We start from the raw sequence: 15,292 nt of genomic DNA, 5'->3' as shown, positions 1-15,292 counted from the left end.
CATAGAAATTATTTTAAAGATGTTTTCTCAATGGCCAGCATTTAGTATTATTAGTACTATTACCAGAAAATACAGAAGCTTTGGGATGAACAAGACGAATAATGAACGTAAACTGGGTTGCCTGGAAGAAACCGTGTTGCGTAAGGCATTGCGTAATTCATGTCAGACCAATCGACAAGACGAAATTGACCAGACATTACGCCGAAGCCGAGGAGTCAACAACGCAGTGTGAACACGAGTGAGTGTATTTCACTCAGAAATTTTTTTTATTTACTCGCCAAAATAAGACCAGCTTTTTCTACAAATTCCTTTGTTATATTATTCAGAGTGTCTTTAATTCGGGTCAACAAAGCTTTGAGTTTTTGACCGAGTTTGATATCGATCAAAGCCGTGGAATAAAGTTCACTCTGTAACGCTTGATTTTTATTGTATTGCAGGCCGATCTAAAAGGATTCATTTAAAGTGCTAGTCTTACGAAAATGACACCATCCCTGGAAATTGTACCATATAAAACTAAATTCTTTTTCGATACGAGACTGGGAAGATGTTGCATTTAGCCGGTAAAGTTTGGCCAACTGAGTCCGCCATTAAGCGATCGCGTTCCTGGCAACTTTTAGTAATTCGAAGGAAGTGACGTCATACGCGCCACCCTTCAAAATTCGCGGCTTTTTACAATGTGTAATTGCAACTAAATTTCGACTATTTTTGATTTAAAAACAAGCCTTAAACCAAGTCATGCCCTCTTACAGAGAATGTTGTAGAGTCAGTGTGGATAAAAAGGATGCCAGTTGCGCATATGACGTCACAGATAAATAAAAGTGCAACGACGAAATCGCTGCTCATAGAAATGGCTGAGGAGCTTTTACCAATTTTCGGAAGTAGAATTCAGACGGGAAAAGATTCTTTTTCGAACCAATTATTGTTTATTGGTGAACATTATAACCTATTTGAGCATATACAAAATCGGGGATTTTTTTGCGTCATTAATATTTTCGTAAGACTAGCACTTTAAACAGTAAAATGATAAGGCCTATCCCTCCTCGGCGATCGTACTCGGCGAACTCTATTGTTTCACTGGCCATATTCTTCGACCAAAATCCTTTATAACAACTTCAAGACTCGCCCTATTTAGTTTTGTTTACGAAACGACTATAAAGCTAGAACTTCTTCAGAAACAATCACTTCTAATATACGGTGAGGCAGGCCTATCTATTTCCTATCTTGGACCAGAAAGGTTTTTCCTTTTGTTCACTCGCAAAACTATTTGTTTGTTTGCATGAGAGCCCACATGAAGTTATTGACATGTCATCAAATCCATATATGAGTAGTATTGCGCAATTTTTCCATTTTGTCGAGGAGGAATAAGGGAAAAGACTGATTTGCCACAGGCAAACCAGCAATTACCACCGCCTACCCACCTGGTAATTGAAGGTTCCAATTCCAGCACCATTGTATTACAATGTATTTTGGTGAAGATGGAATGAATTATTCAATAGGCTTGAGGATTCTGAAAGGCAGATTTGCTGATGCTGGCAAGATTGTGACAGCAGTTATATCTCAACTAAAGAAAGCACCTTCACTTCGTATCAATGACCATCAAGGGATCGTGAAGCACACTTCACTCTTACTACAAGCGCCAACCAAGACCCCGAGTCAAGTAATAATGGTAAGGGAACAAGATCTTGCCCATGCTGCCGAAGATCACATTCTGTATATCAATGTGATGACTTCATCAAGTGGTCTGTCTATGCACGTCAAGAAATCGTAAACAAAGGAGCATTGTGCTCTAACTGCTTAAAGGCCGGCCACAGAGCTAAAGATTGTAGTTCAAAGAATCGTCGCAAAGTTGAAAATTTCAACAGAATTCATCATAGCTTGCTACACGCAACCAAGGACATAAAACCAAGAGAACCAAGCGTCACTGTAACTCAAGACTCAGTCAACCAACCGAGCGCACGAAGAGCCCCGAGAGCAACAAATGCACCAAGTGTTTCGGCGAACGCCAAAGGTCACGTAAATGCGGCCAGCACGAGTATCGAATCATCACTATCATCCAAGGAAACAGTCTATTTCCAGATCGTCCCCGTAATGATAGGTGTTAGCGGGGCGGGACCATTTGACACATACGCAATTCTAGATACTGGAAGTTCAGACACCTTGTTTTGTGAAGATATCGCTGACAACCTCAGATGGAGTAGATGGCACCGAACATCGTCTTATGCTCGGAAATGTAGAAAATGATGGAGTTCAGAGGATTTCACGATTAGTAAACATTCAAGTGACGCCAACAGGGAAAAGGTGCAGTAGACAAGACAGTTAACATCGAGCGCATGGACAGTTCCAAGGCTGAACATTCTACCAAGACAAATCAGAAAGGAAAAGGACAAATCAGAAAGGAAAAGGACAAACAACGTCGGACACACCTCAACGACCTTGAAATCCCAGCGGTATCAACGAATTAAGTGGACCTTTTGGTTGGAGTGTCCAGGAGGCGATGTTGCAGCACGAGTACAGAAAAGGACCAAAGGGACACCCATACGCAGTTCGCACAGACTTTGGATGGACCGTAGCTGGAGCTAAGCGAGGAACACATGACACGCTAACGTTACCATCGACGAGCAGCTAAATAACCAACTGGAGCGGTGGTGGAAGACGGGGTCATTTGGTACCAAATAAGCTATACATGAACAACGATCCGTAGAAGATGAAAGAGCGATGCAACACCTTCACACGAAGTACAGGGAAGACTTAGGCCATTATGAAACGTGCTTATTATGGAAAGCCGAATTCACAACGCTACAGAACAATCTAGAAGTGGCTAAAGGAAGACTTGCTTAACACCCTGAGACTGAGACTGACAGCGACAGATAGAATCAAGAGTTACGACCTATCGACACTGTACACTATACTATATTAGATGACGTCTTAAAGTCCGTCGAGACAGAAACGGAATCAATTCGAATGTCACAGCAACTTATAGACCTTCTAAGCAAGCGTGGATTCAGACTTACAAAATTCCTTAGCAACGGTCGGAAGGTTCTAGAGAGTCGTGGAGTGGGAGTCGTGGAGTGAATAACTAAAGAAGCTTGCAGACTTCACGCTCCCAAGATGCTACATAGATGTCACGAAGGAGGTCGCTGATGTTCAACTACACGTATTTGCTGACGCATCCGAAGACGCGTTCGTCGCGGTAGCCTACAAACCACACGAGTATACTGATGGCACATTTAGCTGCTCCTTTGTGTTCAGTAAAGCCAGGCTGGCACCAGTAAAGCCACTCACAACGAATTCCAAGGCTTGATTGCAAGCTGGCGTCCTAGCCGGCAGGGTAGTTGTCTAAAGAACTCAGTATACAAAAGGATCAGATAATATGCTAGACCAACTCGATGACGGTGCTGCAGTACCTAAACAAGACAAGAGCAAGGTTTCACAGAGTCGCTGAGATTAGAAAATCATCGAGTCTACGCAATTGGAGACATGTTCCTGGTAAGCTGAATGCGGCTGACGATTTTTTACGAGGATTAGCTCCCGCACGCCAAAAGCAGATGGATCTACGGACCAAGTTTCCTGAAACAAGACTTACTGGCCGGAGCAGAAAGCAGTCTTAGCCTCACAAGAGAGTTGCGCGGAAGTAACAGACATATGGTGTGCCTTCACCTTCAGTCAAGATGAACATTTCATTAATCCAGAGAACTTAATCCTCTTGCCTCCTCTGTTGAGAGTTGCCGCATTGATACAAAGATATGTAAACAATTGCCAACGGCACTAAAGCAGCACGCAGTGATCTCAGGACCGCTGACTGTAGAAGAGATCGAGAATCTGGGTCAGGACAGCGCATACCTCATTAAGCTTACTCAGATGAGATGACAAAGCTCAAAACAGGTCGAGAGATATTGTCACCGTAGTTCTCTCAAATCTTTAAATCCAGTTCTAGACAAGGAAGAAGTCCTACGTGTAGCTGGTAGAATCAAACACGCTCCTATACCGTACAAAGTGAAGCACCCAATAATATTGCCAAGAAATCACGGCATAGTAAACTTATCGTTTCAAGCCTGCATAAGAGCTTAAACCATGCAGCAGTTCATTGGACATGTGATATCAGTGCTAAGACAGAAATACAGGATCCCACAAGTAAGAGCGATCGTGAAGAAGAAATCCTTTCAAGTCTGCAGGAAAGAATCCAGTAGCATTTTAGCCCTCCATCATCGCCATACTTCAAAGGCGTGTGTAAGAGACTCGTTAAGTCTGAAAAGAAAGCTCTGAACGTCACACTGAATGGAAAACTAGTTAACGATGAAGTTCTCCACACCTTTATGGTCGAGGTAGAAAGTCTACTCAACGGCCGTCCGATTACCCCCTCAAGACCCAGGGCCAATCACTCCCAACCATTTTCTCATTGGTAGAAGTAGTCAAAACATTGCTCCCGGAACGTTCGACGACCAAGACCAAGACAAATTCGTACTTTGATCAACAGAAAAATCTTAAACAATGTATTCAGTTCACATTAGTATGCATGTACCGTTAGTAGGGACCGTTGGTCTGATCCACAAAAAGCAAAAATTGAAATGAGTACGTCCGCTTTCCAATTTCCAGATCAACCAGTTACTCTTTTTTTTTCGTGTTACTCAGTTATTACTTGAATAGAGCAAGGGCAGAGGACGAAAAGAGCATCGCACGGTCGCCTTGTTGTTGTTGATACGCACAGACTCCAAGTACGCAACGGCCTTTACTAACTGGCATATTTAAGTTTATAACATTTGACCTTTGGAGTTAAACAACTTTTCAGTAAAGGAACCAAAAGATAGTCAAGACAAGATAAGTAAACACATGTATAACGATCTTTTGATTCAATCATTCGGGGGAAAACATACAAAAATCCAAGCACTTTAGGTGTGCTAGTGCCCTCGAATAAAGACTGCAATTATTACTTGAATGAAGTCTCCTACATATTTTTTTAAAATAAACAATAATAACTTACACTTCAAATGTACATTTTCCCATTGCAGCAAAAGGACACAACTAAATGATAATAAAAATGTTGCACATGTAAGAACATTCCTAACAAATCAAACTCAAATTATGAAAATACTTTAAATCCCGGTTATAAGCCCACCTCTGGAATGTTGTGTTTATTTCGGTGTAGTGAAGCATAAAAGTTAAAAAGACTGACTGGAAACATAAGAGAACGAAATAACTGTTGCCACTTTATTCCAAACGCTTTTTCCTGCCGACACCCCCGCCGTCTCCTGAGTAAGTCCTCTCCAAAGTAAAAACCTTACGAATAGGTGAGTATATTGTACGTAGTGAGTGTAAGTCCAGGGCTCATAACAGGGATTTTACGGTATATTCCAATGTCAATCCAATCGGCCCTCTCCCAAACGTATCTGTTTCTTACCATATAGGATGCTTCTTCATCATTTAACTCATCCAGTACTTCAGTTCCGACAAGTACAGCTTCAGAATAGCTCATAAGCGAACTTACAGCTTTCCCTTTACAGATCTAGAGATTAAGAATAACCTAACGATTCAGTAACTGATAGGACATGCGAAAGCATCAATGTAAGTGACCCGCCATAATTTGTATTAATAAATGTCACATCCGGACAAATACCCCGGTAAAAGGTTCGGAGTAAACTGATCGGGGTTTTTGTCCAGCTGCTAATGTTGCAAACTACTAAAATAAATGACTAATTCAAAATTATTCGGGAAATTTTGAATGTAACAGAATGCAGTCTTTAAATAGATCATACAGCATACACAATAAATTAGGAAAAGTTCATTTAATAGGCCGAGGGGGAGAGGGAGGAAGATGAAGATATGTGGGGGGTACCAAACGTTTTTGAGGCATGACAGGGGGTCTCTAAAAATCCGTCATGCATACAAGGGTGGCTCTCAATTTCAAAATCAAAAAATGGGTTGTTTGGAGAGCTTCGAGAATTAAGTTAAGTCCAAAAGGGGGCCTGTAAAAAAATAAGGTTTTTGAGGTTAAATCTTCATGGATATGGATATAGATATGGATATAGATTGTGTGGTTATAAAGCACGCAGGTGTTGGCAGAACACGAGAGGTGTTAGGAGAGCGTAGCGGAGTGCTCCTCGACACTTCTCAAGTATTCGGTCAATCTTCAAGTGCTTTATGACTCCACAAGGCACAGCAAAAGAATTTTGTATTTCTTTTATAAAATACAAATTACAAAAACCGTTATTTTGGATAGGAATGACGCAACTGAAAGTGCGCGAGCGTACTGTGTGCTCTCATAAAGCACGCGCTCTCAAACAGAAGGCGAAATTAATAACAGTTATTTTATAAAGATATATATATATATAGGTTGTAGTATACATATATTAAAAATCTCATAAGCAAGATATCAAAAACCTCAAAAGTAGCTTATTTATCTATATATCTTATTTATCTACATATTACCTATGTATCTCAGCGCTCAAAACTTTCTCGCTATGAGCACCTGAAGAAATAGAAAACGCGCGCGCGTGCTGTGTGCTGTCATAAAGCACGCGGGGGCTGGCAGAACACGAGAGAAGTGTTAGCAGAAGCACGACGCGTAGCGGAGTGCTTCTGGACACTTCTCGAGTGTTCTGCCAATCCCCAAGTGCTTTATGACTGCACACAGCACTGCAAGCAAGTTTTTTATTTCTTTTATAAAATACAAATTACAATAATAGGAATGACGCAACGGAAAGTGCGCGCGCTTGCAATGTGCTCTCATAAAGCACGCGCTCCAAACCAATCAGAACACGACATTCATAACAGTTATTTTATAATTATAAATATTCATCATCATCATCATCATTATTATAAAAAATGGATTGGCTTGAATCTTCACTAATTGTTCATGACTTTTATAAGAACAGATACACAATGCACTTACATTTTCAGAAGGAAGATGATTATCTGAAGTTGAATTAGTGAAACCTCTGTAATCCTGTCCCTGAAATTAAACAAAATCCTTTCAGCTGTATAAATCTTAATTTCTAATTATTGTCACTAGGTATAACAACAACTGTCACTACGTATAACAACAACTGTCACTAGGTATAACAACAACTGTCACTAGGTATAACAACAACTGTCACTAGGTATAACAACAACTGTCACTACGTATAACAACAACTGTCACTAGGTATAACAACAACTGTCACTAGGTATAACAACAACTGTCACTACGTATAACAACAACTGTCACTAGGTATAACAACAACTGTCACTAGGTATAACAACAACTGTCACTACGTATAACAACAACTGTCACTAGGTATAACAACAACTGTCACTAGGTATAACAACAACTGTCACTACGTATAACAACAACTGTCACTACGTATAACAACAACTGTCACTACGTATAACAACAACTGTCACTAGGTATAACAACAACTGTCACTACGTATAACAACAACTGTCACTACGTATAACAACAACTGTCACTACGCATATTTTTTTCAATACAGCTCCGGTAGCTCGAAGTCTGCAAAGTCAGCCAATCCAAATGTCTTCATTTATAGTGATTGAGATTTACTTTACAGTAAACAACTTTGTACAATATACATACAGCCAAATTTTGGTTTAGAATAGGCAAAGTACAAATACATGTAATCGCTTTGAATAGAGTTGGTTGCGAACGAACGAATAGACCTCCTCCGCTCTGACGTAATGTTGTACCATTTCAGACCACGTGTCATTCCCAAGAGTATCATTTCTTTGTTTAAGGTTTGCGCTCGATTGCACATGGGACGACACATGAATATGTCATATACTCAAACAAAGAATATTATTCTCAAGGGTCTGAAATGACGTGGTCTGAAATGGGACGACATTACGTCGAGTCGAGAAGGTCTACAGTATGTATTTCATAAAATATTATGTGTTGAATATTTCATATACTTTCGTCTCTTTCTTTTGTAATGTTTTCATGTATATTATCACTAAGTAATCATACGGTTTCTCGTTCAATTTGGGATAATTCGCATTCGTGCATTTTTTCTTTAAAAGAGACTGGGACGAGTTTAAAATATTAATCTTAATAAAAGTCAGGCAAATTTGAACATGATTGGATGAAACGAAGCAGAATTTTTGTTTTTCGAAAGTGTCGAAAATTTAGAAAGAATGTACGGTTACAGGACAAATGTAATTCCGAGGATCAAGGTTGTTTAATAACTAGACACAGGAAGTACAAAAAAAAGGTTTCTTAAGCCCAAAATTGTATTTTGAAGTCCTTACTCATTATTCGTATTTATTACTAGCAAGAAAATCAGAAAATACTTTTCTTCGCTCTTGCAGAGCGAGCTAGCAATGGTTTTCATGCCATGTCAGTTAACTTCCGGTCCATGAAATTATGCAAAATCGCATAAGACTACATAATTTACCTAGAATAACATAATTTACCAAAGAAGAACACCATGTATTCTGTCTCTAAATGGATAAGAGCTCTAAACTAGAGGCTATTTTCGATGGGTTGCTGATGATTTTTTAAAATTATATGTAAATATTTTAAACAACATTTACATAACAATGAGCAATTTCATTGGCTAATGGATGACAATAAAGAGACAGACACAATCCTTTTTATTCTAAAATGTTTAATAATTACGCTTTTTTTTTCAAACTTCGACAAAAGATTTATTTTTTACTTATCGCTTTAGCAAATTCAAAGAAAAATATATTCCCTTGCAAAATTGTAGGGTTTTGCCTTGTTGAAGTTCAAAACGTGTATGGTTCGTAATTAAAATTTTAAACCTTGTTCAACGGTTTTGAGCAGTTTTTGTGCGCGCTACACCGTGAGCTTAAATTGATCGTCCGGCATACACCTTGAATTTTTTTACTGTAAGACTATTGCCGGTTTTCACGTGACGTCATCAAAACATCAAAATCTAAGCTATACTGCGCATAAAAGGCATTTCTAAAATATGTTTCAGAAATCAGTGATATGTGAAATCAGTCACAGATTTCCCTGCTAGCGGAGTATCCCTCATTGACGATTCTTGCTGCTAGCAGGGAAAATGGGGATGTATTAAAAGCAGGAACTGAATACCGAAACGAAACCACCGGAACAAAGCGGACATTTTCATCTGTCTGTGAACTCGAATACATGTTCTGCGTGAACCAGATATCTGGGTACGAATCGCTGTCTTCATTGATTTTAACGAACACATAACTGTGCAAACTTTAATATTTATATTCATACTAGCTTGTTTTCTTTTGTTTAATGTTTCAACGGGTAAATGTTTTCAGCGTCTTTGTTTTTCAAACAAGTAAATTGTTTACATCTTAAGAATTGACGACTCTTTTAAAAAAACTCCTTATCATGCGGGCTTAGCCTCACTTTTGAGATCTGAAAAAAAAGCAGAAACTAGAATATCAAAACAAGCAACTCCTGGATTCGAGGCTAAGCCCGCATAGACGTCCGCATACACTGGAGTTTCAAGAGCCGTCATTTTGAAAACTTTTTTGTTGTTGGCCTTTCACTCAGATGGATATGCGGTTTAGTTCCGCACGAGCACTTTTACCCGCGGGGACTAAACCAAATGTCCCCTCGTTTCAGGCCAATAACCCTCACATAACTTTGTAACAAACCATTATTAAAATTATATTTCAATACTTACAGGTACGAACTCTGGTGCCTCGACCCAATTATTTGGTGGTATTGAACTAGCCTTTAAATTTTTTTTGGTTAAACGTACCATCTATTAAGAAACATAAAATAGTTTATCATCAAGAAATAAAAAATATTATACAACAATAAATAAATGTTGAAGCAGGATCAAACTACAATAATCTTCCAGAAAAAAAGTGAAAGTCCTTGTCATGTGGAAAAATATTCACTCTTTAGACTTAGAAGAGTGGTGATTTATGATTCAATTCCTACATATTATTTTAGCAATTAGATTGATGTATCTTATAAAATTGTATGCCTGATTCATGATTCTGTTTTATCAAAACAAATCAATGAGTCTCGATAAAAGTCTCTCCATCAACAGCCATGAGCAAATACGAAAATCTCTATAAAGCTGAAAACATTGTTTTCGATTGGCAACAACTATTTCTTATTCAATGGAAACTACTCTCGACACAAAAGTTTGTCAATTTCAAAATAAAATTCTTAATCGGGATTTTGTATACCAACGATATTTTGTTTAAAATAGGCTCTTATTAGTGTTCTTATTGAACGTTTTGTTGTCCGGACATTGCCCTGGCTGGAATGAGGTGAAGTGTATAGATCGTGACCCTCATTATAGACATGCAAAGCCAAAGAAGCCATTCAGATCCGACTCCATCCGACTTCACATACAGAGAAAGGTCATTAATAAAGGCCAAAAATAAGGTAGGACCGAGTACAGAGCCCTGTGGGAATCCCGACACCACTGCAATTTGAGGTAACATCGTGACTCCTTCTCCGAATGATGTATTCCTATCACGTCGATAGATGATATAATTGGATGAAAAATTTCGGTGTCCTTAATGTCTGGTCGTAACCAAGATTCGGTTCCAACTACAATATCTGGTTTGATATTGTCAAGCATAACATGGAGTTGTTCCTTCTTATTTACAACAAATAGCAGATTGGCAATTAATGTTTAATAAGTGCAGATTCTTTTTAACTGGTTTCCAGGTTAATTTAGCACATATTTTCGGTTTACTTGGCTTTGGCTGTCTGCAATGAATTTGAGTTGAAGTACTTTGTGGTCGTTGGAATATAGTATCTGTTATAGTTGGTGAGACCGATGACAATCGATCGTACAAATTACTAACTGACACTCCAAAAGAGCTCAGGAACGAACCAGAAAAATTTGGTACTTACACTGGCTTCCTGTATCTAAGCGCATTAAATTCAAGATTCTTCTCCCTACATTCAAAGCAATACACCATTTGGCTACATCCTACATTTTAGACATCATTCCACTTTATAAACCACCAAGATTACTTCGATCTTGTTCTGGCGTCTTATTAAAACAGAATAACTACAATCTGAAAACATATGGTCATCGTTCTTTCTCTATCAGTGCTCCTGAACTATGCAACTCTCTTCCGTCTTCGTTGAGAAACACTTCAGATCTCACCTCTTTTAAATCATATTTAAAAACATTTCTTTTCAAGCAAGCTTTCGATTTGTAAATAATTCTTTTAGACATACTTTTCTACAGTTCTTTTTCCGGCCCTAACGAAGGCAATTTTTCGCAATGTTCTTTTTCTCATGACGGCGTTTCCAAGCAGTTTTGTTGAAGGCTGTACCAAGATTTCGTAAGTGTTTGAAAGGTTTTTGAGTTATTAATGTAGAATGACCCTTGGATTTGAGATACGGGTATTTTGGAAAAAGTGCTCTTGGAGGCATAAAATGGCCTGATTTTTTTGTTGTCCACAAACTGCACTTCCGATCAAAATGCGCATGCTCATTTTTTCTTTGCTCCACAAACTGCACTTCCGGTCAAAATGCGCATGCTCATAACTTTGGCTTTCGACTCGATAATCCCAAATGGCTCAAAGAACGTGTCGACAAATTAAGACATTTGTCTTATGCTGTCTTCGCGTTTGACAACTCTCTTAGGAGTGCCATCGAAAACATGAATAGACCAGCTTCGAATTCCAAATTACCGCTGTGTTCCTGTGTTCCTCGCTAGCCTGAGATATTAGCATGCGATTCCTAATTGGTCGGATTGTAGTGACGTCATGGGTACACAAGAGATTGGCAGTGTCAAGCAAGCTTCATGCAGTTGACAAACCAAACTTTATTCAATTTTAAGAGAAATTGTGCTAGAGGAATTCCTTGTGAAATTCTGAAAGGTTTTTGAAGGAATCCATAAACAGCACATGTAAAAAATACTTAGCTGAGACAACATCATTTAAGCTTGTTTTTAAATCAAAACAATGATCACTCGATTGAGACTCATTTTTTGGAGTTGGTTGCAGATGACACTGTAAGTTGTCCAAAATTCTCCGCCTAAAATAAACTGAAATACAGTAAATACTGCTGTATCCCAAGAACGTGTACTTCTGACCTGAACTTCTATTTTTTCAAAATGAGCCGGATTTTCGATGGACAAACTTGTTGAATTCACTGAGTCAAAAGTTCAAAAACTTTAAGCTTGAGAGAAAATTTAGCATTTACTGTTGGAATCAGTTGTTTACCAGTATATTATAAGAAAAGAAGAAGAGGTTTTAAGATAATTAAACATAAAGGCACAAATACGCCGAACTGAGAGCATCTGGCGGAACAAATTGCAAGTAAAATGCCCTTCAATCAGGTAAAGTAATCTCTTTTTTATTACTTTGAATCCTCAAATGCTAAGTTTGATTCGCTTTTAGTACTTGGCCGATATTGTGATTGCATTTCTATTGTCTGTTGGGGACTTTAGAAGTTGAAAAGTTGTGGGGGAAAAACCTGAACGTCGAGGAAAAATTCAAGGTGCAAAATATGAAAGAAAGTTCTAGTTTTAATAGCCAAACTTTTCAATGAATTCCCCTTTTCTGAATGGAAAATGTCTTTTGCATAAAGTGACATACCGTATTTTGGCAAGCTAAACACATTAAATAATTATAAAAATCATTTCAGTGCCTTTTGTAGTTTTTTCCTTTGTGATAACAGTAATTTATCTTCAGTACATTTCGGTGAAGTTCTGATTCGTGAATGAAACAAAATACTCGTCTTGTTCATCATCTTAATCACTTGAACTTAAACTCTATTTACTATCGAAAACGCTACGATAAATGCTTTTTTTCGCTGACTTCACTGTAGGTTCTTCGCTTTTTTTATCGCTTTTTTTATCGCGGTTTCCTTCCCTGGCGTCTTCGCTGTTTTTAGCTTGTTCGTATACTGAAAACCATCCTGATTTGATCTTTTTCGATGTTCTTTTACATCAATCGTTAAGTTTGATGTTTAATTCGTCTATGAAGAATACATGATAGTTTAATTTCAACTTTTTAGTGATTTTGAAGGCATTTTTCTCGTCGGAAACTACACATTTTTCGCTCACATTGAAGTCACTACAATTCTTACCAATCAGGAATCGCATGCTAAAAATAACTCTGCCTTGCGCGCTATAGAGGTTTAGAGGTTACAGACCCATGTATGGGAGATGTGCTCTCTTACTTAAATATTCTCTTGGGTTTCGTTGCAACAAAAATTTTAGAATTTTAAGGCATCTTAGATTTTATTATTTCATTACAGTTATTTTAATTATTTTTCGTTAAAATCAAACATAAAATGTGATGTTTTTTAACTTTTGATTTCTGTAAAAGTAAAACATAAGGTAAAGCCGGTTTTTTTTGTTTGTTTTTGCTTTTTTTCTTTTGTTGGAGGGTGGGGAGTCGCGGTTTCAGCGTTTCGGCATCGCAAAACAAATATAGGAAAATGGAGGGATCTTTAGTTTGCCTCCCCCCCTCCCCTTCGGAAAGTCCTGGCTACCCTCCTGGAAGCCCAAGCACACGCATGAAATGCACCTACTTTACTTAATGATTGTGGAGTATTATTTTACATTAAGTTGTTATAAAGCATCTAATCAACAATATCATTTACACATGCTCCGAGTGGCCATTAACCGATTTCTTGAAAGTATAATAAATCTGCGTGTCGCTGAATTATACCAACCTTACTTTCCTGTGTGCCTCTGTCGTCAAGATTGGTTACAACTGGCTTTTGAGAAAAAGGAGTTCTGGCAATCAAAAAAAGTATCCATATTAATAAAGTCTCTAAAGTGTGTTTAAGTGACATATTAATACATATAGTCCAAACAGCTACATTGACTTCAGTAGATTCATTTTTATAATCATTTATCTTTTTCTTTTTAAAATATTTTTTTAGTGCGCGCGCTCTGATTGGCAGAAAAGCTACGTTTTTCTAGAGTGTAAAATCATAGATATGACGCCAAATTCTTTTTTCTATACAAATTCATACATAGAAAGGATGTCACAGGAATTCGGTTTTTCCAAATTTGATAATTTTGACACCTCGAATTTTAAATATTTATTTATTATTATTGAACATTACGTCTTCTCATGCGCAACCGTTAAACAAAGAAATGATACTGTAGGGAACACACGTGGACTGAAATGGAAAAACATTACGCCTGAGCGTAAGATGGTCTATAGAGTACCGATGTGATGATGTCAGAAAAAATATTCTTAGAGATATTTAGGATTAGTGTGGAATTTCAGACCATTAGAGCGAAAAACATATGAAATTTCCCAATACATTTTCTCTCATTTGAGGCTGGATCTAATGCGATTGGATCCAGTTCAAAATAAGAGAAATTGTTATATACAGTAGCTACGAAATTTTCCGACTTAACGAACACTCTCATTGGTTGAAAGATGACCACATGACACTAGCTAAATCTAAGTGTATCCCGACCGGGAAATAAGTAACTTATTTCCCGGTTGGGAAATAAGTTGCACGTGACAAGAATTCAAAGTTAACGCCTTTCATCGCTGTTTTCGGAAAGTCGCGCAGAAATAGCACAAAGAACAAAAGTTTTCAAGTAATATAAGCTTAAGGTAACAATCACCTAGACTTGAAAAATAAAAACAAAAGATTTATACATGCAAAAACAAATACATATATATTTATTCATTGGTTTTGCAAATGTCCTTCAATATTTCTTTTAGTTTATCGAGTGTCAAAGGCCCTTTATAAGCTTTCGAATCAATCGGTCTTCCCTCAATAAGACAGTACGAAATCACAGCTGGATAAGCTCGTTTTGTGCAATTATAATAGCAGGTAAAGCTAAATACATGGCGAATATGTATATGTAATAGGACTCCATGCTGTCCAATTAAGAAATAATTGGACGAGGAAAATTCCAAAGACTGACAAAATTGGATGAGGCCGTAGGCCGAGTCCAATTTGGCAGTCAGAGGAATTTTTCGAGTCTAATTATTTCTTGATTGGGGAGCATGAAATCCCATTAACTATTAATTATATAGCTGCCTAGTTAATCCCATATCAACAAGACCTATCCAATTAAGAAAATAATTGGACAGTTACCTATATGGGATTAATGAGAAGTTGTATAATTATTGGTGTAATACGTATGGCATAGTGTCTACTGCTTATTAATATGCAGTAGACACAAAAAGTCAGTAAATGAAAAAAAAAACGTCCGCCCGCCAAACATGTTTAGAAACCCAAACGACAAACATGTTTTTTTTTTTACTTGGCCTAATGAAGAGATTGATAATTTCATAAAGTAACCCCCCCCCCCCCCCCCAAATTGATGGATTTTAACCATTCCCAAGAGAATGAAATACCAAAAGACACGACGGCCATGTTGGAGGATATAACAAA

The 15,292-nt window shown here is 37.8% G+C and overlaps 1 protein-coding gene across 1 annotated transcript in view; it reads right to left on the bottom strand.

The window, feature by feature from the left end:
* LOC116301106 (putative E3 ubiquitin-protein ligase makorin-1) overlaps positions 1–15,292 on the bottom strand; it is a 41,521-nt gene that overhangs the window by 17,334 nt on the left and 8,895 nt on the right. The window contains exons 5-9 of the mRNA XM_089024741.1: positions 13,598–13,661; positions 9,618–9,698; positions 6,887–6,946; positions 5,396–5,500; positions 4,979–5,019 (exon numbers count right to left, since the gene is read on the bottom strand). Of these exons, the coding sequence (XP_088880867.1) occupies positions 4,979–5,019; positions 5,396–5,500; positions 6,887–6,946; positions 9,618–9,698; positions 13,598–13,661 (351 nt within the window). The remainder of the gene's footprint in view (positions 1–4,978; positions 5,020–5,395; positions 5,501–6,886; positions 6,947–9,617; positions 9,699–13,597; positions 13,662–15,292) is intronic.

Source organism: Actinia tenebrosa, unplaced genomic scaffold (genome assembly GCF_029948245.1).
Source record: "Actinia tenebrosa isolate PJP-AT-01 unplaced genomic scaffold, QUT_ActTen_1.0 PGA_scaffold9__36_contigs__length_13948895, whole genome shotgun sequence".
NCBI classification, from domain to species: Eukaryota; Metazoa; Cnidaria; class Anthozoa; order Actiniaria; family Actiniidae; genus Actinia; species Actinia tenebrosa.
This window is presented reverse-complemented; position numbering and strand designations above follow the sequence as displayed.